Source organism: Ovis canadensis, chromosome 11 (genome assembly GCF_042477335.2).
Source record: "Ovis canadensis isolate MfBH-ARS-UI-01 breed Bighorn chromosome 11, ARS-UI_OviCan_v2, whole genome shotgun sequence".
In the NCBI taxonomy this organism is placed as follows: domain Eukaryota; kingdom Metazoa; phylum Chordata; class Mammalia; order Artiodactyla; family Bovidae; genus Ovis; species Ovis canadensis.
In genome coordinates, this window is record NC_091255.1 from 43540863 (window position 1) to 43561337 (window position 20475).

The window sequence follows — 20475 nt, forward strand, 5'->3', positions numbered from 1 at the left end:
CTTGCTGGCGCTTCCTGCTATTTCCGCGTGAGGGAACTCAAGACGACTGCACCTCAGGCATCTTGAAAGGGACGCTTCAGAAATGAAAGGTGGATGGGCTAGAGGGGCCATAGCCCATGACAAGCGCAGAGTCAAACAGCACTGACCAGGCTAGGGATCTTCTCTGCTCACTGACTCACACTTGCCACCTGCTCAACAGCAGGGTGGCATTCCCCACATCCCAGGTCCTGTGCTCAAAGCCTCCAAGGAGTCCTGCGTTTAAAGCCCCTCAGGTGACATTAAATTCAAAATCTGATGGACTACATGGCCCTGAGCCCCAGGCTCAAGTCACCATCGTGGCCGGGATGAGGAGATGCCAACGACATGGGACTTCCTGGCCCAAGGCAGGTCGGGGCTGGAGCAAATGAAGGGGCTCGGGAGGGCCCACAGAAATGGGAGACCACCAGTCTTCAGAATAAAATGTAGCTTTATTACGACACAGGAAAGACTACAAGCCATTAGGGAGGAGAGGAGCCCAACAGTCCCTCAGGACAGCAAGGAAAGGGACATGGAGACATCCCCATGAGAAAACCCACAGCACGATCACTGGCATCTTGTTCTTATGATTTCGCTGTCAAAGTTACAGTAAATCAGTCACCTGAACTGTCAAAAGAACAGCAATTGGATACGACGGGAGCATCTACACCGAGCAAGCTACAATAGCACGAGTGTACACACGGCAGAAGGGCGAGTCCCAGGCGCTCTGGTGCAGGCAAGAGGGCCCCCACTCCCCAACTCAGGACACTCCAGAGAGAGCCGATGTCTCAGAGACAGTCGCTTTGATACATGAGTGCAGGGGGACGGGTCGCCCAGGAGTCCTCCGTGGTCCGGATGTCGATGCGAGTAGTTGTGAGAAACGGGAAGCTGTTTCCAGCAGCTGCATCGGGAGCTGAGAGAAAGGACTCCCAAACGCAGCCTCTGTTCCTGCCATCACAGCAGGACCTCGGCACAGCCAAAGCGCCACGCCCACCCCGCCTCCACCCCACGTGGCTCTAACAGTCAAGGGGCGATCTCGTCAGCAGACACAGAGGTAAGTGCTCAGAAGACCAGGCCAGAGGGAGTAAAGAGCATTAATCCGGATATAAAAATTCAAAAATAACATTTAGAAAAGAGAAACCTGGCTTCACTGTCTCCCCATCCAGGAGCTATGGACATGAGTGCAGGACCCAGAAGGGGTGCAGGGAGGGACAGAGTGACCCAACAGAAACCCAAAGCCAGAATATCCACTCTGTCCCCACTTAACACGGAGGCCCCAGGCCCAAAGCTCCATAGTCACCTCCAGCCCAGGGCCCAGCCCGCAAGGCCTCTGCCCAGAGCCCTCAGAGCAGGCATAATGCACGGGCCACGCAGGGTGCTTTCTGAGAATGGGTGCCCACCTGCATGTCTGATGATGCTCACGCCTGTTTCAAAATAAGCTGAACAACTTGTGTTCCTGAAATACAGAAACACAACTAAGTGACCCTGGCAGGCGCTTGGGCTGTATCCGTCGGGTATGCTGTCCTGACCTAGGAAGCCCAGCCAGCACGTTCCACCCTGCACAGCAACCATGCCGCTCCTGGACCTAAGCAGCTGATGAGCTGGACCCAGTCCACTGCCCGTTGGCTGAGAACTATGCTCACACCTTTACAGAGTGAAAAAAGTTAACACCCTGTGACATGGGAAAAGTATGTGATATTCGTATTCCCACGCTCCTGTAAAGTTCTCCTGAACACAGCTACATCTGTCTCTGTGTCAGCTGTGAAAGAGACCACAGGGCCCACAAGCCGGGAGCACCGACCACCTGGCCCTCTGCGGAAAGTCCGCGGACCTAGCTGCAGGGGATGTGTTCCTCTCCAGGAAGTAGCCCTCACAGTTCAGGACAGATGGGCTTATCCCCGTCTCCAGGTTGGACTCTCAGAATGGACAGTCTAAGTCAGGGTGCGGACAGACGGGTGCATCTGCTCCTTCAGCCCGTCCCACTGGCTCTGTCCCGGTCGTCTTTCCTGCTGCAACAGAAACAAGCAGAACGGAAAGCAGAGACCCCCAGCGTAGAACGCAGCAACAACCCCCAACCCTGCAAGGCCCCCCGACGCCATCCAACACGTCCACTGCCCAGCAGCGACTGGGAGAGCTCGTGGGCCAGGTGGCCAGGAAGGAGACACAGGAGAGAAGCAGTGAAACCACCAGACACACTTGAGTTACTTAAAGACAGAGACTGTACCCTGCCCAACCCGCTCCTCACCCTCGGCTCTGACACAGACACGGAGGTCCCTGGGGAGGAGGGGCGGGGGCAACAAAAGCAGCACCAGTGAAGAAGCAAGACCCACTCTCCAGAATCAAGGGAAAACGATCTAAGGTTCAGTCTGAACTCGGTGATTCATTCACATTACTATCACTGCATTCATGAAATTCACGATCATGGAGAAGAGAGAAAGAGCAAGAATAAGAAAATGCCTATTTCTAGAAAACGGGGAGGTCCTTCCGCATGCAGGACAACGCTGGCGTCTGCAGGACAGACAAGCTGGAGGCCGCGCGGGGCTGTTAGCTCCGCAGGCTCCGGGCCCTGGATCCACGCTACGCACACTCAAGACCCGAAATTCACCAAGAAAGAGATTGCAAGGCCTGCATCTCCTCTTGGCCCACTCTGAGCCCCCAGCCTGGAGCCGCTGGCACTCCAAGGGGCATGGGAGACACGCGGGCACTGTCTCCTTTGCCTCCAAGCCCTGGGCCCACCTCCTGCCAAGCGTCTGCACAGCGTGGCCCTGGGCGTGCGGGGGCTCCCGCGGAGCTACTCGTACTCCAGGAACTGCTTGTGGTAGAACAGCAAGTACCTGTGGAAGAGAAGGCAAGCTCACCTCCCACCCGGGGCGGCCGTGGGGCACCTGTCCCCACAGAGCTGAGGGCCCCAGCCCACGCCCCAGCCTGAGACTGCCCTCCCTTGGCTGGGGGTCCCTCTCTGAAGGATGCCTGCCCTGGGTCCCACCCACCCCGCCCTCTCAGGGCCACCACGGAATCTCAAGGCTGCCCCACTGCCTGGAACTCCAGGCCCAGATGCTGTCAGAGTCACAGCAGGTCATCTAGGGCAGAAGCCTCCCAGATGGGCACAGGGGGAGCTGCAGTCAGGGGACCTTGGACCTGCGGGACGCACCCCTCGCTGTCCAGCACGTCCGCGATGCTGGCCTTGGTGATGATGGCGTCATCACATTTGAACCACTGGTCCTTGTGCTGTCGGATGAAGCTGGTGTAGTGGCCGCTCTCCAGGGTCCCCTGGTGGTTGACCACCGCAAACAACGAGTACCTGATGGGATGGCAGCAGGGACACAGAGATCACTCAATCCTGTCACCACCCAGGACCACAGTCCCCACGGGGAGCAGCCCAAGAAAGAATGCTGATGGGGAAGGGTAAGGGGACAGGCTGCCTGGGAGACACTGGAGCGGCTGCAGCCTCCCCTCAGCCACCAGTAGGAAGGATGAGAAAGGAGGACAGGGCCTAGTCAAGGTGCCGGGAAGGTCAGGCTCCTGCAAAAGGAGGTAAGCTTAGATGCAGGTGGGGGGAGGCCCTGCCCTCACAGAGGAGGGGTGGCAGCACAATAGGAAGCCAGCCAGTGACCAGAAGACAGACAGCCTCCCGGGCAATGCAGGTGGGGCCTCCCTAAGGCCCAGGGCCCACTCTCGCTCAAGACGCTGGCCCGCCCGCCAGGTGGAGCCACTCACTTGTTGTCATTGTTGAGACTGTCTGTCGGCTGCTGGTACTGTCCGTTCATCCTGCTCTCTTTGCTGTAAGGACAGCAGCACACTCAGCCTCAATCAAAATGTTAACTGATCACCCTCACCAGGGACTTGCGAGCCATGACTATGTGGCTTCCACGCATCTGGTTCTCCCAAAAACTCTACCTCAGGCAGAGACGGCCTCCAACTTACAATGAGGAAACAGGCCCAGGCTGGCCACGTGGACCATCCACACCGAGGTAGAGCTGGAGTCAGCCAGGACCCACGGTTCCTCAACCCATCCTGTCTCCCCACTCCACCCCTGGCCAGGGCGTCAGCCTCACTGGACCTTCCTGGGCCCGGCCTACATGGGCTCAGGTCTCTGCTGCTTCGACAACCCCCCCCCAGTCGTCCACCACAGCAGCCCTTGTCTGACACACTAGTAAGGGTCTGGGAGTTTTATGAAGGTAAATTTTAAGTGGTCCAGAAAACAAAGACTTGAAAACAAAGCAAATGACATCTGCAGTTGCAGAACCACCCTGCTGATTTGTATCCCGCCCCAATGCCTGCGGCTGAAATGCTGACGACGGGCAGACAGCCCCAGTCTGAGCCAGTGCTATGACAGCTAGTCGGAGGCCAGCCTCCCTCACACGGGGAGGGGTCAGGGGCTTCCATGACATCAGGGCTCACGGGGCCTCACCAGGGACCTGGCACCACCCCCACCCGACCGTGGACAGAGAACAAACCTGGAGGCCATGAAGGGGGTCATGTCCAGCTCCAGGGGAAAGGACACGTAGGTGGTGATCTTACGCCGGAGTTTGGCTGAGTGTTCAAACCGCTGCAGGAATGGAGGGATGGGGGAGACGGGTTAGGGCTCCTCCCATCGTGTCTCTGGGGCTTCCAACATGCCTTCCTGTGTTTTCTTTTTTTCCTTCCTGTGTTTTCTTAAGTGCCCTGATTCTGCCCAGAGCCAGAGCTCAGAATTCACAGGACAAACCCCATGGGGCTTAGCCACCCCTGAAACAATGGGCCTGACGACAGGTGTGGACATAACATAGTGTCTGGCAGGAAAAACAGAGCCCACACCCCATGCCCTGTGCCCCCTGCCAGATAGGACACTTCCCCACAAAATGGGACACTGGACCACTAGCAAGGCAGGGCTGGGGTTCTGGGTCGTCTTACACCTTTAAAGGTCACAAAACGGAAGAATAAGCAACAGAGACCATTAAGAAATGCCCAAGAAGAGCAAACCCAGCAGCCCTGCCGCTATTCTTTCTCAGCTCATCACACAGGACTCACGCTTGTTACTAGCCCTTCACAGAAGGCCTGCTGACCCCAGGATTAGACCTTAGTGCAAAGGGTCTTTGCTTTTAAGTAAATCAGAAACTTGGGGTGAGGATGGGAGAATTTGGAGGGGAGGAGGAGTAAACCCCTAACCACCCCAACCCAGAGTAACTTGCCCTGTTTCAGTTACAAAATAACTCCTTTTTGATTCACAGCAAACCTCCCGACAACAGACAGAAGAGTCACTTACAGGAGGCACTGGCCTATGTGCCTCAGAGGCAAGGTGGGCGCTGCACACCCACCTCAGGCCCGGGACGTGCTCAGGGAACTCACTTTGAGGTGGAAGCAGGCCACAATGGGCAGCTTTTTCATGGTGAGCTGCTTGGTGGACTCCTGGTAGCTATGGCAACCACTGCATTTGATCTTGGCACTGCTTCCTAAGTGCTCTGGTCTGGTAAATCTGCAACATGTCAAAAACGTGCACTTTTAGTTTAAAAAAAAAAAAAAGGGAACACTAAAAGAGGAAAGAGAAAAGTTTATCATTTTCAGTGGGTTCATTTTATTCCTAAACACATGCACAATTAAGCACGCTTATGGCGTTACAACGAAAAAAGAAAAAAGCTACTTCTTCCTTTTCTCTATCACAAAGAATTCTCATCCTAAGTAATGATTTTCTAACTACTGTAAGACACAGCAGTCAAATTACTCCCTGAAAAGTGAAAACCAGCATTCACACAAAACTGTATGTGAGTGGTTACTAACTGCAGCTTTATTTGTAAGGGCCAAGAAAAACCTGGAAACAACGCAGATGTCCTTCAGCAAATGAGTGGTTAATCCACGCACACTGCAGAATACTACCGAGCAATTAAAAGGAAGCAACTGGTGATAACACAACCTGGATGAGCCTCCAGAGATTAGAGTGGAAAAAGTCAACCCTGAGAGATTACATGATGTACAATTCCACTGATACAACATTCTTAAAATGTGCCCCCTCAGTTCCTATGTGGGAACGTGGGGCCCGGGGAGGTCTGGCTTTCTCAGGACTCCCCCCAAGCAGCCACAAGGAGGGCCCCCGGTCCATGAGGCGTGGTCACCTCACCTCCGCAGACAGTCGGTGAGGGTCGTGGTTCCTGACACGTGGCTCTCCCCATTTACCACACTGCTCTCGCTTCCAGGGCTCAGCGGCCAGAAGGGGGTGGAAGAGCCAGGGAGGTCCAGGCTGATGTCCCAGAAGGGGTCGATGGTGGTGGAAACCCCACTAGGAGCAAGCAGGGGCACAAGTGACCAAGGACGGCTCTGTGGGCAGCAGAGCGACAAGGCCCCAGAATCCTTGGGTGGGGAGAGCACTTACTGGCACACCTGGCAGGTGACATCAGACTGCAGCCCTCCTGTGAAAATCTGGTCTATGATACAGTTGCAGTGGTTCGGGTTGTTGGCCTTCTTCCCGTTATCGTCACCTGGGGAGACCACGGCTCTGTGACCCTGAGCCTAGGGACAAGGCCGGTCCCCTAGGGCAGGTTACAGCAGGAGGGCCTGGACCTGCCGTATGTTCCGTTTTCTCCTCTTGTTTCTCCCTAAGAAGACCTGCCTGCCGTCTAAATGTATCTGCTGACACTAGATGTATCTCACGGCCAGTAACTGGTCCAGGAGCAGCCCTGTCCTCACCCCTGCTGGGCCCTCACTTTTGCAGCCCACACCCCTGCAGAGCCCACCCTGGAAGGTCGGCCCCTGCAGCCCCACCTTTGCAGTGCCGGTGCAGGACGTCCAGGGCCGCGATGAGGAACTCGTGTGCGTCCTGCTGCTCGTAGCCTGCCAGGTGCCGGGCGTGCGTCCACACCAGGTGCAGCAGCTTGTACGGGATGTGGGGGGACCGGTGCCCCGAGTAGAACTGTGCAGAGAGAAGGAGCGGCATCCTCGTCAGGAGCAACACAAGCCCCCGCGTGCACACCCGACAATGAGTGGGCCAAGGTGGTCGTCTCCTCTCCTCCTCACGCAAACTGTGTTTTTATTTGGAGTCTGCACGTAAGTTTTCTCCATTCCCACCATCCGTTTTCTAGAAATATGTCAAAGTGATGAACTGTGGCAAACTTTCATCGAAACAGAGAGGAGGGCATGCCAACCCACTCCAGTACTCTCGCCTGGAGAATTCCACTGGCACAGGAGCCTGGTGGGCTACAGTCCAAGGGTCCTCAAAAAGTTGGACATAATGAAGCGACTAAATGTGAAAAAATGTAAAAAAAAAAGCTTTCTTTAAACACACACTCACACATATACACTAAAAGATGACTTTTGTTCTGTGTAAATTGTACCCCCATAAACCGGAGCCTAAAAAGCAATGTGACAAGATGAACTGACCAACAGTGCCTGAATGAGACCCCCATCAGACTATTCTGGCCCAATGATACCACTCAGCTTGTTCACTCCTGTAACGCCAGCCACTGCTGGCAGGCTGCAGGAACATGGGGACTGAATGGGCCAGGCCAGGGATCAGGAGACTTCTAAAAAGGGCCAAAGAGTAAATAACTCCAGCACCGCAGTCAGGCAGGCTCCAGGCAGCCAGGGTACAACAGGGAAAATGAGAGGATGCAATCAAATGCCTGGGGCCAACACCTGAAGACACCTGGGTCCTTACAGCACCCGAGGAGCCGGACCCTGTCCTGCAGTCAGGCCCTGAGCCTGGAGGGTCAGCTCGCGAGCCCATCAGGGACAGGGACCTCTGGTGACACAGTCAGCAAGGCTGGCAATGAGACCCACCGCCCTGTGGACAAAGCGGCAGGTGACTGATAGGGGCTGGGGGCGGGAAGGGGGTCAGTGTCCGCTGCTCACACCCCAACTATGGCAGCAGTGAGCCTCTGAGAATGACGCTGAGTCTCTCAGCTGGAGACCCCCTTGGGAAGAACACGTGGTTTCACAACAGAGGCGTATATGAGATGCCCACCACAGGGGAGGTGACAGAACCCCCCTCCGCCCCCTTCCTGCCCCGCACCTCCTGGAACAGGGAGGACATCTCGCAGACCAGGCAGGAGCTGGGGCTCTGCATCTCACAGCGGTGCCGGTCGGACAGGAAGAAGTCGCGCAGCAGGGGCGTGTGCGTGAGCGCCTGCACGATGCAGTTCATGAAGCACGTGTTCCCCAGGTTGATGAGGCCGCGCAGACCTGGCGGCAGAGGGCTGGGTCAGCCAGCATCAGGACCCCGCCAGCCCACGGTCCCGCTCGTGTGAGAAAAACGGAGCCTCTTTCCAAGGCTTGTGCTCCTCTTATAGGAAAAGGCCCCGAGGAGTGCTGACCCCAGTATTCAGCCTCCAACTTCAGCATCAACCATTCCGGCAGAATTGCCTGAAGGCCTCCGGTAACAAGGGCACAGGTCAGAGAGAAGTCTCCCCGACAAGCTAGCAGCTACGCCGCGTCCCCTGCAGTCTCGGCAGGGCCAGGGAGACTGCTCACACTCACAACCGCTTCCTGAAGAGCCCCACCTGTGGGCTCTGCCCTGCTGGGCACACCCCTAAGGCCTCGCCGGGCATGCGGCCACCCACCGATGGTGCAGTTGGACGTGATCTTCCGCCGCTTGGGGTTGTGTTTCAGCAGCTCGAGCTCCCGTTTGGTCGGCTCCCAGGTTGAAAACTTCTCCCCGACACCTAAGCGGTGGAGGGTGCTGTTAGCTACACCGCGTGTGTGAACCAGTGTGATGGTGGCAGTTTATTAGGCAGTGTTTCAAAGATGGGGTAATGCGGGGTCCTTCTAAGACCCTGTTCCAGACACTTCAAGGAGCTTCCTTCAGAGGATGTGCCCTGAGTAAGCCACGTTCCCGGAGGAGAGGAGAGCAGGACCTGTTCAGAGGGGTGTCAGCGGTCCTGAGACCCGTATCTCCTCGGCCTTAATCTCTGAGCAGAGGGACTAGGGCTGAACCCCTCGGGGCAGTCGCAGGCCTGTGAGGACCCAGGCAAAAGCACAGGTCCAGGAAACTGTGGCCACCACAGTGCCTCCCCGGGCCCCTCCAGAGCTTGCAGGAGGGACCAGGCAGGTATGGGGGCTCCTCCCCTCTCCCCGCGTGCCCTGACAGACGAGGGGCAGGGGACGCAGCCTAAGACACAACCAGGCTCACAGAGCTCCGGAAAACCAAACCTTGCATCTTCCAAGCTTTCCGCTGCTCCTCTTTGGCAATGATTTCTATGTCTTTGTCATAAATGTAGTCCTGACACAAAAAGCAGTAGATACCTCCGTACATGAGCTCGATGGCTGAAAGAAAGGAGAGAAGAAACAAAAGTTAAAGATTGAAAGGTAATGCTTCAAGACACAAACACACACGTACGCTTTCTAGGTAGCATTTCTCTAACCAGAAAATCCCACTATTACCAAAGGCTGTGCCCCCGCTTCAGACAGTGTGTCCAAAGCAGGTGAGGCACGTGAATTCTCCCTGGAAGCTCCCTCAAGGGTTGAGCAATCTGAGGGAGAAAGAGGCGCCATGTCCGTACTTTACAAAGGACCCAACCCCTCGGGGTATCAGGACCCTCTGCCTTTCCTGTGAAACAAGGGAAACTTGCATTCCTATCAGCCCACAGAGACTCCCGGGACCAGAGCTCTGTGATCCGGGCGCCCAGCAGCCCTCACTGTGCCAGGATGCAAGCAGCACAGCTACCAAGCAAACAACCTGGACCCGTGCCCAGGGATTCCCAACACACGCGCGCGCGCACACGCACACACACACACACACACACACACGCTCTTCCGTAAACATGTAAACCTGGAGCCCCTGAAGGGAACACACACACATTCCGTAAACACGGAAACCTGGAACACACACACACACATTCTCTCTCTCCCCCGTAAACACATAAACCTGGAGCCCCTGAGCCGCGCGCACACATACACACACTCTCTCCCTCTTCTGTGAACATGTAAACCTGAAGCACCTAAAGAGCGCGCGCGCACACACACGCACACGCTCTTCTGTAAACCGCGTTCTAACACAGCAGTGGGCGGGATCTTGCTCCTGTTCCGTGCTTTTGTCTCTTAAAGCAAACTTTCTAAAACTGACTCATTCTGGCAAAAGTAGAGGCAGAGCTTACCAAGCAGGCTGACAACGTGAACACATAGCGCGTTTCTAAAGTGACTTCTGTAGACGACACTGGGCTTCAGTAAGATTCTTCAGTCTTTTAAGCGTAAAAGTGTTCCCACTTTTGCACAGCCCTCCTAACCACAGAGACTCTCAGTCCACATGTGAGAGCCCTACGTGGGTCTGGTCCGAGAGTCAGACTGCACGACCCTTGTAACCACAGAGGCTTGCAGCCCACATGTGAGACCCTACATGGCCTCGTCTGAGAGTGAGATGGAATGAAGCACGAAGTTCTCTACCGCACACCAGAGGATCCCTCCCCACCGCGACCATCAGCCCTTCTCTCTGGTTCCTCCAGGTAAGATCCCACTGCTGACTGCTGACCCTACTGGGCGGCCACCCACCCATAGCCTCTGAAGCACCATCAGTGTCATCGGCTCTCCTTCCGAAAAGGCCAGTTAACACCTCGTCCTGGGCTGCCCCTCCCCCGCCTGGTTCGAGCTCTCAGCTAGAGATGAAGCACGACCTCTGGAAATGACTGAGTTCGGATGCCATCTCTACACAGGGAGACTGGGTCACAGGAAGCTGTGTTGTAGGAAAGGGCTTGTGGCCTGGACCTTGTGAAAGCGAGTTCCTTACAGGAATCCTCACCACCTCACCATTGTTTGACAGAAAACAAGGAGAGAAAAACTTAGTGACAGCAGTCAGAAAATAAAGACTAGAGCAAAACTCAGCTTCGTGTAACCCCATCTTGATGCCAGCACCTCCAGCCTCTCCACGAACAAGGCAAATCCCTCACAGACAGCCCTAAACTCATCCAGTGCCCCCAACCCCATAATGACACCAATAACCTAAAGCTGCATGGAAGGCCTTTGCAGATTTCTGCCTAATCTAACACCTAACCATGCTTTTCAGAAGGAAAGACAAGTCTCCGACGTGCAGGAAACGCACTCTTCAGAAAAAGTCGTCCTTTAGGGTCACACAGCTCTACGTGACCTCAGGCAAGCGGGACAGTAACACTTGTGGGCTCAGTTTCTCTCCCCTCCCCACAGGAGTTCCAAGGAGAGCACAGACCACTTCAGATAAGGGCAGACTCCTGGGAGAGCGGAAGGTCAAAGAGGCGAGTTGGGAAGATGACCCCAAAGCCCCAAGGTGTGCGTCAGGAGGGTCTTACCCAGGTTGTGCCTCTTGGACTTGGCGTGCTCGTGAATGTGCTTCTTTGTGAAACAGCCGAAGAAGACACAGTGCAGGCAGGAGTGCAGCCGGTTCAGGTGGAGGCCACACACATGGCAGACGCATGACTTCGCCTAAAAGTCAGAAGAGAGAACCGGGAACCCGGGGTTCTCAGAGTCACCGGAGCAAGGTGATTCCGACAGGTGCAGCTCGAGAGGAAGCAGAAGCCTGGGTTTCCTCTCAAGGTCTCCCCACCTAAAAGATCTTTTCCTTGTCAACTGACCCAAAAGGCATGTAGGTCACTTAGCTGAGACTGGCTTCTTGAAAGAGGACTCAGCCCAGTCTCAACCACCAATCCGAAGCCACTCAGACCAAGCATGTGAAGCTTCAGGAGCAGAAAAGGTCCTTCTGCATCCGAGGGCCCCTCCACCCCCAGGGCACCCGTAACCAGCACACCGTTTCAAGTTTGATAGTCCAGGTTCCGAGACCACAGCAAATCTATAATCAATCAACAGGGATATGAATCAAAGCAATACACAGAAACAAGAAAAATAATGGTTTGTGGGTGAGAACTATACCACAGAAACCTGAAGTTTTATAACCTCAGCAATCATGAGCACCCTGGTAAACAGTTCTCTTCCACCCAAGTATCTCTCCCCTCCCAGCAGGAAGCCCTGCTCCAGGGCAATTCCATAGGAGTAGGAGGTTCAAAGGAAAGACTTCTGAAATGTTGCAATACAAGAAAAAGTAATTCTATCTCCTATTTATTCTGCCAAAGATCAATCTAAGGAATTAACTAATTCTAACTGTTCTCCAGAACACAAGGGAAGTTTTAAGTTACATAATGGTTACTTGATGTGTAACAATGAAGGCTTCCCAGTAGTCTGGAAGTTTTCCTTTTATAAAAATAAGGTTAGGAACAGACTCCTGGAATCTGTTTACTGCTCCCAATGGCTACAGATATAAAGAAAAGATTAAAAGGTATTCCTTGTTTTTATCACTCCGGATACATTAAATGTATGACCATGGTTTTATTAAAAACAAAACAAAACAAAAAAACCCCTCTTCTATGACCTTAATAAACAAAAAATCCAATTGTTTATTAAAAAAAAACAAACAAACTCAAGACCAGCATGACTCTTAAAATACAAGCATATCAGGTTAAGTACATAATTTTAACACATTATTTCCCCTTAAAACACACACAAGTTTTAAGAACAGATAAAAATTTAACCCCTGAATTTTAAATCCAAATCTGCGTCACCTGTTCTTTTGCAGCACCTCCCAAAAGAAAAATCTGCTGAAAGAAAAAAGGCATCAAGAATTTTAGCTACACGAAAAGGGAACTACAAGAATTAAACACAGGCAGATGGGCTACAACTAGAAAGAAATTGGTCACATCCTTGAACTATGAAGATCAGGGGAAGAAGGCCTGAGGTAACAAATACACACACACAATTTGACTAAGTCTTTTTCACACACAATAAAGCCCACGCTCAGGACTCATTTTAAGGCCCTGATTCAGATTTTACAACTAGGGCTCCCCTGGCAGGCAGTCCCAAGCACGAATCCATTTCCTGTAAACACCAAGGATTTGCCACATACCCCTGAGTAAACAACTCTTGGATTAACTGGTGCTCCGCAAATAAACACAAACACAAACTGCACCTCTTACAAGCCACTGACTCTAGCTGACGCTCCTGGGCCCGAGAAGGAATGGGAGCTGCTTTTGGAATTCCCTGAGTAAATTCTCGGAGAAGGGAATGGCACCCACTCCAGTACTCTTGCCTGGAGAATCCCAGGGATGGGGGAGCCTGGTGGGCTGCCGTCTATGGGGTCGCACAGAGTCGGACACGACTGAAGCGACTTAGCAGCAGCAGCAGAGGAAATTCTGGCCCCATTTGAGAATAAAAATGAGTAACAAAAGGAATGGATTATACACCCAACAACACAAAATACCCAAGTCCACTCTGAAATTATACCAACACACACACTGCACAGTCTTTCCGTGGTGTTACATAAATGTAACAATGTTTCTAACACCACCATCTGAACAGGACTGCAACAGCTGTGGGCCACCAACATTGCACAATGGTTCATTCATTAGTACACAGGCTAGGCTACTTGGCTACTGTAAGACAACCAATTGCTGCTTCTTTGTTACCAACACAGAATTGCTACACCAGAAAACAAGGACCTCTTCTGCTCATTATCTTTTCATTTTTGATGTCCAGTTCCACCCTCTCATCAGCCTATAATTTTATCAGCCACACCTGTGTGATGATTTGATCACTGCCTGTTAATCCTGACTACATAATAAAGCCTCCATAAAACCCCTAAATAATGGTGTTCAGAGCTCTTCTGGGGAGGTGAATGGATCTCTGTGCTGGGGGATGCACCCCAAACCCACTGGGACACGCACCCCAAACCCACTGGGACACAAGCTCCTCTGCTCTGGGTCCCCCAGATCTCACTTCAAGTATCTCTTCATCCGGCTGCTTATCTGTGTTCATAATAACCTTTACAACAAACATGTAAAACTGAGTAATGTTTCCCTGAGCTTTGTGAGCCACAGGAGGGGAGCAGAGTCTTATGACTGGAGACTCAAGTGGGGGTGTCCGCTGGAACCTGCAGAATCAGACACTAACTCCAGGTGGGCACAGTCAGACTAGGCCAGGTTTGTGTGACACCCAGCTCGTGTTGGTATAGACTGGACAATTACTTGGTTGTGCTGGAAAGCATGTCCAAATAATTTAATGGGATCACAAACTTCAGAGTCAGACTGACTTAATTTCAAAGCCCAAACCTGGCATTTAATCTGCAACCTTGAACAGGTCAGGAGACTTAACTGCCAAGGCCACCTAAAAAGTGTAACCTGAGTTCCAAAATCAACATGTAACACTGTGAGAGATGTTTTATAAGATGAAAAACACTACTATGTAAACACAACGTAGTAGTATTAGAAATGAGAAATTTGTGAACCCAAGAGATGTGGGACCACACAAAGTCAAAGGCCACACACCTGGGCAGAAGCAAGACTCAGGCAAACACCCACCCTCCGACCTCAGTACTGACCACCTCAATCAGTCCTTAATTCACATTTTGATCACCTTCCCCACTGTCAATTACAAGTGCCTCCAGGGAGCCACTGGATTCTCCTAGAACCTCATGTAACCTGCTGGTCCCACTTCATTCCCTAGAACCTTCAACAGGTGATGAAAGTGACTGACAGGCCCACTGCCACAGGAGCTGCCAAGGTTAAGATGAGGCAGGTCAGCTCGGTCCCTAGAAACCAAGTTCCCTTATTTGTACCTCACCTTTCAACATCTGCTGGACACCTGCCCCCTTAAGTATGGGTACTCAAGATAGTAGAACCTTCAGGAAAGACACAGCACCACTCCAGATCTTGCCAGAGGACCAAGCTCAGGTCTGATGGAGCCTCTGAGTTGGCTGCCAGCTTACAGGAAATAGAACAAAACATGGAACCTAAGCCTGCAGCCAGCAAATCCAGACCTGGGAATGATCCTGGCAAAGCCGGGAGCTCTTTAGCAGGTCCTTGTGGGAATGAGACGGTCAAGGAGACCGAGACACAACAGCCGCACTGGGGCAGCACCCAGGGAGGACGGGCTGGGGCGGTGGGGGCAGGGGGGAGGCACTCTGACCCTACACCGGCCGCACAAAGCTCGGACATTCACAAACAGGGCTCAGGATTCCCTGCAAACCTGGAACCACAGCTGCGAACCCTGAGAACACATCAGACAAATCCAAACTGAGACACGTCCTACAAAATACCTGATTAATAAATACTCCAATACTTCTCAAAACCACTGCGGTCATTAAAAACAAACAAAAGGCAAATCTGAAAAACCATCACAATCCAGAGGAGCTGAGGGCGGAAAACAGGGGAGAGGAAAGACCAAAGGACTTCCCTGGTGGCCCAGTGATTAGGACTCCACTGCAGGGGGTGCAGGTTCAATCCCTAGTCCGGGAACTACGATCCCACAAGCAGAGGTGACAGAGGAGCCTGAGGAGACATGGACTAAATATCTCCTGAGACAGGACGAGAGAAAAAATAATCAGAGCTGACTGAAGTATGATCTTTAATTAATAATGATATATCAAACTTGTGCATTAGTTGTAACAAAACGTACCACAGAAATGTAAAAACTTCACCATCAGCGAGATGTCAGGGATTGATACAGGACCTCTCTGTATTATCATTTTTTAAAAAATATTCGCTTACATTTTGGTTTTCCTAAATAGATAATATCTGTAAACAACAGGATTTTTGTTTCAGCCCCAACTCCCAATTCGTTATAACTTTTTGTTCTCGTATACTGTCTAGAACTTCCATTGTCACTGCTGTTATTTAGTTGCTAAGTCATGTCCAACTCTGCAACCCCTGGACTGGGGCCCCCCAGGCTCCTCTGTCCGTGGGATTTCCCAGGGAAGAATGAATACTGGAGTTGCCATTCCTTCTCCATCTGCATTATTTCTGGTACCTTTTCTGTAAACCTAAAATCTGAATCTAAACCTACTGTTATTTATTAATCTGCACAGAACTAAACACACACACACAAATGAGCAAAGGTGGAAACCAGGAAAATTATGAATAAAGCTGTGGATTGTATCCATGTGGGCAACTGGTTTTAACAGTGAATTAGTCTTGCTAGATGTTACCATAAGGATAAACCCCAAAGGTTCTCTATTTTTCACAACAGCAGGTTAATCTACATTACCTCAAAAGGAACAATGTTTTCATTTTTGATCTTTTATTTGGAACTGCCTGTCTCCTGCTCCCTGTGAGTGCTGCAGTGCTCAGGTGTACTAACCTGAAAGAACTAATTTGTCAATAAGTAAAGCACAAGTTAATTCCTCAAAGCAAGAAGTTCTGAAAAAGAAAACCTTATACCTAAAAGAATGGACATATCCAAACAATGAACTAAAAAACAAAACTGAATGGACAGGAGACAGCTGTCTGCAGCATTCTCACCATCATCCAAGTGCCTGGTCGAAAAAGACTAGTCACTGCAGTCAGTAACACTGGACATTTAACAGCTAAGTCTACCATCTATCTACCAGATGCTGTATGCTGTCACTCCAGGTATTTTGTCTAAGCCAGTGACAGCAGAACTGTTACTCTCCAAAGATGATTTCTACTAAAAAGTTCAAAACATAAGAGATTTATTCAGATCTCTGACTCTAGAATTGAAGCAGCACTGATTAAAAGAGGTGACCAGTAAGAACCCTGGAGTAAACCTTTTTCTAAAATTCACAGTAAAGTAACACTGACTCAAGATAAATAAGACCATTTTCCATCTTAAATGCCTCCCTCAACCAAAGCCTTGAACCATGCTTCTAAAATATTGACTACCCAGAAACAAAAAGACAATGGTTCCAGCCCCCTTTCTCAAAAAACCTCTCAGAGATTTCCAACCCAAAGGATTAGGAATGCTGTCACCAAATGTTGTACTGAGAATACTGCAAAAGTAGTTTGCCATCCCCCAGATTACTGTCCAAACTACACCAGAATCAGTAATGGCCCGAGTGCTGATGCTTCCTCACCTGTGGTGAAGTATTTCAGTAAAAACACTTATCATGACTACAAAAAGGGCTGTGTTTTTTGAGGAAAAGTTGCTGGAAAACTTCAGAATCGCAGAAACAGTTCAGAGAGAGAGAAATGATTGCTTAAAAAACATTACCTATCCCCCCACCCAATGTCTATATATTTAAATATAAAACAGACAGGGCTAACTCATAACCACCAGGGGAACTGAAAATCTCTGCTGTCCTCATTGCTGGTTTCCGTCTTCGCATACGATCCCTCAATCGGCAAGAACCATGCCAGAAAAGCACAGCAGCACGGAGTCCTCAATTCTCAAATCTGATAGAGCCCACCAAGAGAAGAAGCAGAGTTTGGATACAGAAGTCATAACCCACCTCTACTTAAAGGAGGGTTTGAACTCCTGTAGTTGTTAGACTATAGCTTAGACTTCACTGTAGCTTCTTTGAGCAACTTCAGTGAAGTTTCACTTAGGTTTAAGTATTTTATAGGCAACTTTTCAGTGTTAAAACCAAACTACTAAGTTTGCACCTCTTCTGAGAAACCTCTGCAAATTACCAAACGGACATCACTGTTTCTCAAACCAAACTCCGCCTTGGCTGGGCCACCAAGATTCTAGAAGTACACGGAGTCCCCAAAATTCAGGGAATAATGGATGGAGGACACAAGGATTCACTGGCGGTATATGACCATAATGCACGGCAGCAGGACAGACCTGAGTTCTGAAAGAGGCTAATACCTCACTTCTTGTCTCTCTGCAGCTCAAGTTCTCACTAGCGAGTAATACAGACGTGTGTCAACAATTTTCAAACTAAGCAATTAACATTAGAAGATTAATCCAAGTCACACGTAACAACAACAAAAGTGAATCTTTCCTCAGGAAATTCGGCAAAGTTAACGAGGGGTTAAACTTGACTCCTTGAAGCGATATTGAAAAATTACACATCTTAACCAACAACATGGAGCAGTAAGTAACAAATTATCGCCTTTACAACAGAATCAACCAAGTGATTCATTTTAAAGGCACACAACCCCATAAACAAGAACCTCACTCCCATCCTAGCAGAAGCCTGTTTTATCTCCGATTTCGGTTCATCCAAAGAGTCAGTTCTTCCCAACACCCACACTGATAAAAAGAAAGAAAACTGGTGCTTAACATTCCCTACGTGCTCAGCAGATGTTAGTTTTACCATAAAAAATGTTATTCAAGGTGGACATTGCTTAACGGCGCCTGCCCTCGGGCTGCGAACTGCAAAATCGCCATACACGAAACAACATACTTTCTTCAGGTAGGAGGAGGGAATAACGCCATTTTCTAATTTCCAAATAGCTAACAAGCCCAAAGGCAGGACACTGAGTACAGCTCCCTCGGGGAGGCGCCCGCGTCAGATAGGAAGCACCTCGGCCCCCCGTGCCGTCAGACAGGCCCCCTTTACACTGCTCCTGCGCAGCGACAGGTGACCTGCAAATCCCCCTCATGCCAAGAGCGACGCGACTCGAAGCGCAGAGCCAGCGGCGCTCCGCATCCGCGCTCGCGCACACCTGGAGGGAGGGGCCGCATCCTGAAACGTCCCTGCGGACCTGGGCCGGGGGCGCCCCGCGCTGAAATGGGGGGCGGGGTGCGTCTTGTGGACCCTGCGACCCGAGGGAGCCCCGCGCTTAAGTGGAAGAGTGGGGGTCCCTGCTGGTCTGGGCCGGGGAGGCGCCCCGCACTGAAATGAGGTGGGGTGGGCGTCCTTGCGGACTCTGGCCCGCGCTTAAGTGGAGGGGCGGGAGTCCCCGCTGATCTGGGCCAGGGAGGTCCCTCGCGCTGAAATGGCGGGTTTGGGTGTCTTGTGGACCCTGCGTCCCTAGGGCGCCCGGCGTTGAAATGGGGGCGGGGGGCCGGGCGTCCTTGTGGACTCTGAGCCCCGAGCTGAAATGGGGGGAGGGCGTCCTTGTGAACTCTGCGCCCAGAGCTGAAATGAGTGGCGCGCGTCTCTGCACACCCCAGGTGCGTGGCGGCTGTACTCGCGTCCCGGGGACCCCGCCCGACCCCCAGTCCCCGGCCCAGCGACCCCCAAGTACCCACCAGAACCGCGGAGAATTAGCTCAGCGTGGGCGGCACAGGCCGCACCCTCCGCGGCTGCGTCCCCGCCCCGCCCCCACCAGAGGGTCCCCAGGACACGCCCCGAGCGGCGACGTCTGAGACCCTCCCCTCCCACCCGGCAGCCCCGGGAAAGACCGCCCCCGACGCCCGCCCGCGCCCAACCCACCCCCGCCGCGGCGGGGGAGGGGACGGCGGAGGCGCGACCCCCGCCTCGGAGCCGCGCCGCCGGGGCGCACCTTCCGCTTGCGGGCCTCCGCCGAGCCGCTCCACACGAAGCACTGGTAGATGGCGCGCAGGTTCTGCTTCCAGTTGTCCACCTTGAAGCTGCCCAGGTGCGCGCAGCCCGGCGGCGTCACCACGAGCTCCGCGTCCATGGCCTCGCCGTCCGGCTCGGGCCGGGGCGCTGACGGGGACGAGGACGACGCCAGCGCGGCGCGAGGCTGCAGGCGGCCCGGCTGACGGACGGGCCCGGGACAAAGCAGAGCAGCGCGACTGAGTGGCGGGCACCGCCCGCGAGGCGTTTGCAGGTCGCCGAGGCCGGGGCGGCGCTACGTCATCACGGCCGGCGCGCGTGCGCTAGGCGAGCCCCTCCCCCATGGGCTGGCTCGGCGGGGTGGGGCTGCGGAGGCCCCGCCCCGCCCCCCCGCCATTGGTCGGCGGAGGAGACTTCTGACGGGAATTGGTGACTTCCCGCCGTCCGAGGAGGGGCGCGGGCGGAGGGGAGACAGGGCTGGTTAGCGCCGGCTGGGCTGCCGCAGGGACTGGCCGGCAGGGGAGGGTGGTTGCTGGGCGGGGCCCGGTAGCGGTCCGCTGAGCCGGATCCGGTGAGTTCGGACTGGAGCTCCATGTAGTCAGGGCTTCCGGGTAGGAAGCAGAGCATCACACACTCTCGGACTCGGCCCGGTTGGCCCACGCGTCGCCATCCCGCTGGGCAGCACGTTCGCGGGAGCGGGAGTCCCACGACTTCTGAGCGATCCTGTCCACCTGCGGGCCGGCCCCGCTGGTACGGGAGTTCCGTGAGGGCAGGTACGGGTTTCTCGGGGCCGGTCAAATGCGCCCCGCGCAGGCCCGCATCCCGAGAGAAAAGACAAATAAAAGATGCTGTCTGGCAGCCGGAGCTCGGGGCCCGGCGGCATGGGCCATCTGCCCGCCGCCTGCTTGGCGAGGCCTTTCCTTCCAGCCTGTTGGACATTACGACCCCCTGCCCCCCGCCGCAATCCTTCACCTCCTTACCCAAAGAACTTACTCACTTTAAAAAAAAATTAACTATTTTCCTCAGTAGCACGAAAACTCCATGATGGTAATTATTTTTCTGTTTTATTAAAGTCTGTATCCAGCAGTGCCCACTGGTTATATGGAGGTCTTCAAAAATAAATGTTTAATTAGCTAATTAACCTAAAGAAACTTTTATAGGAGAAACTAATGCAGTCATTCTCAGACTAAAACACGAGTGAAGGCACATTACGGATATGTTAAAGGAGTGTCAGTCTAAAAAAAGTGAACTCTGAAATTTTAAGTTAAGAATTACAAATTCTATGGCACTCATCTCTATTAATGTTGCGTCTGATGAGTATTCCAGTATTGTTC

General features: G+C 52.7%; 1 protein-coding gene across 1 annotated transcript; it reads right to left on the reverse strand.

The window, feature by feature from the left end:
- Window positions 1-448: 448 nt before the first annotated feature.
- USP22 (ubiquitin specific peptidase 22) lies at window positions 449-19482 on the reverse strand. Its single transcript, XM_069543066.1, has 13 exons — window positions 19125-19482; window positions 11238-11370; window positions 9133-9246; window positions 8544-8645; window positions 7997-8166; window positions 6751-6898; window positions 6362-6467; window positions 6110-6268; window positions 5344-5470; window positions 4473-4564; window positions 3733-3795; window positions 3167-3316; window positions 449-2849 (listed from the first exon to the last, which is right to left on the reverse strand). Exons 1-13 carry the CDS (start codon window positions 19260-19262, stop codon window positions 2807-2809), a joined length of 1545 nt encoding a protein of 514 aa, XP_069399167.1. The 5' UTR covers window positions 19263-19482; the 3' UTR covers window positions 449-2806.
- Window positions 19483-20475: the final 993 nt, after the last annotated feature.

Coding starts and splice junctions, on each gene's coding strand:
- USP22 (XM_069543066.1), bottom strand. CDS start 19,262: ATGGACGCGGAGCTCGTGGTGACGCCGCCGGGCTGCGCGCACCTGGGC. Junction 4,565..5,343: donor TGGCCTGCTTCCACCTCAAA/GTGAGTTCCCTG, acceptor CCATTCCTGCAG/CGGTTTGAACACTCAGCCAA. Junction 3,796..4,472: donor ACCCCCTTCATGGCCTCCAG/GTTTGTTCTCTG, acceptor CTGTCCTTACAG/CAAAGAGAGCAGGATGAACG.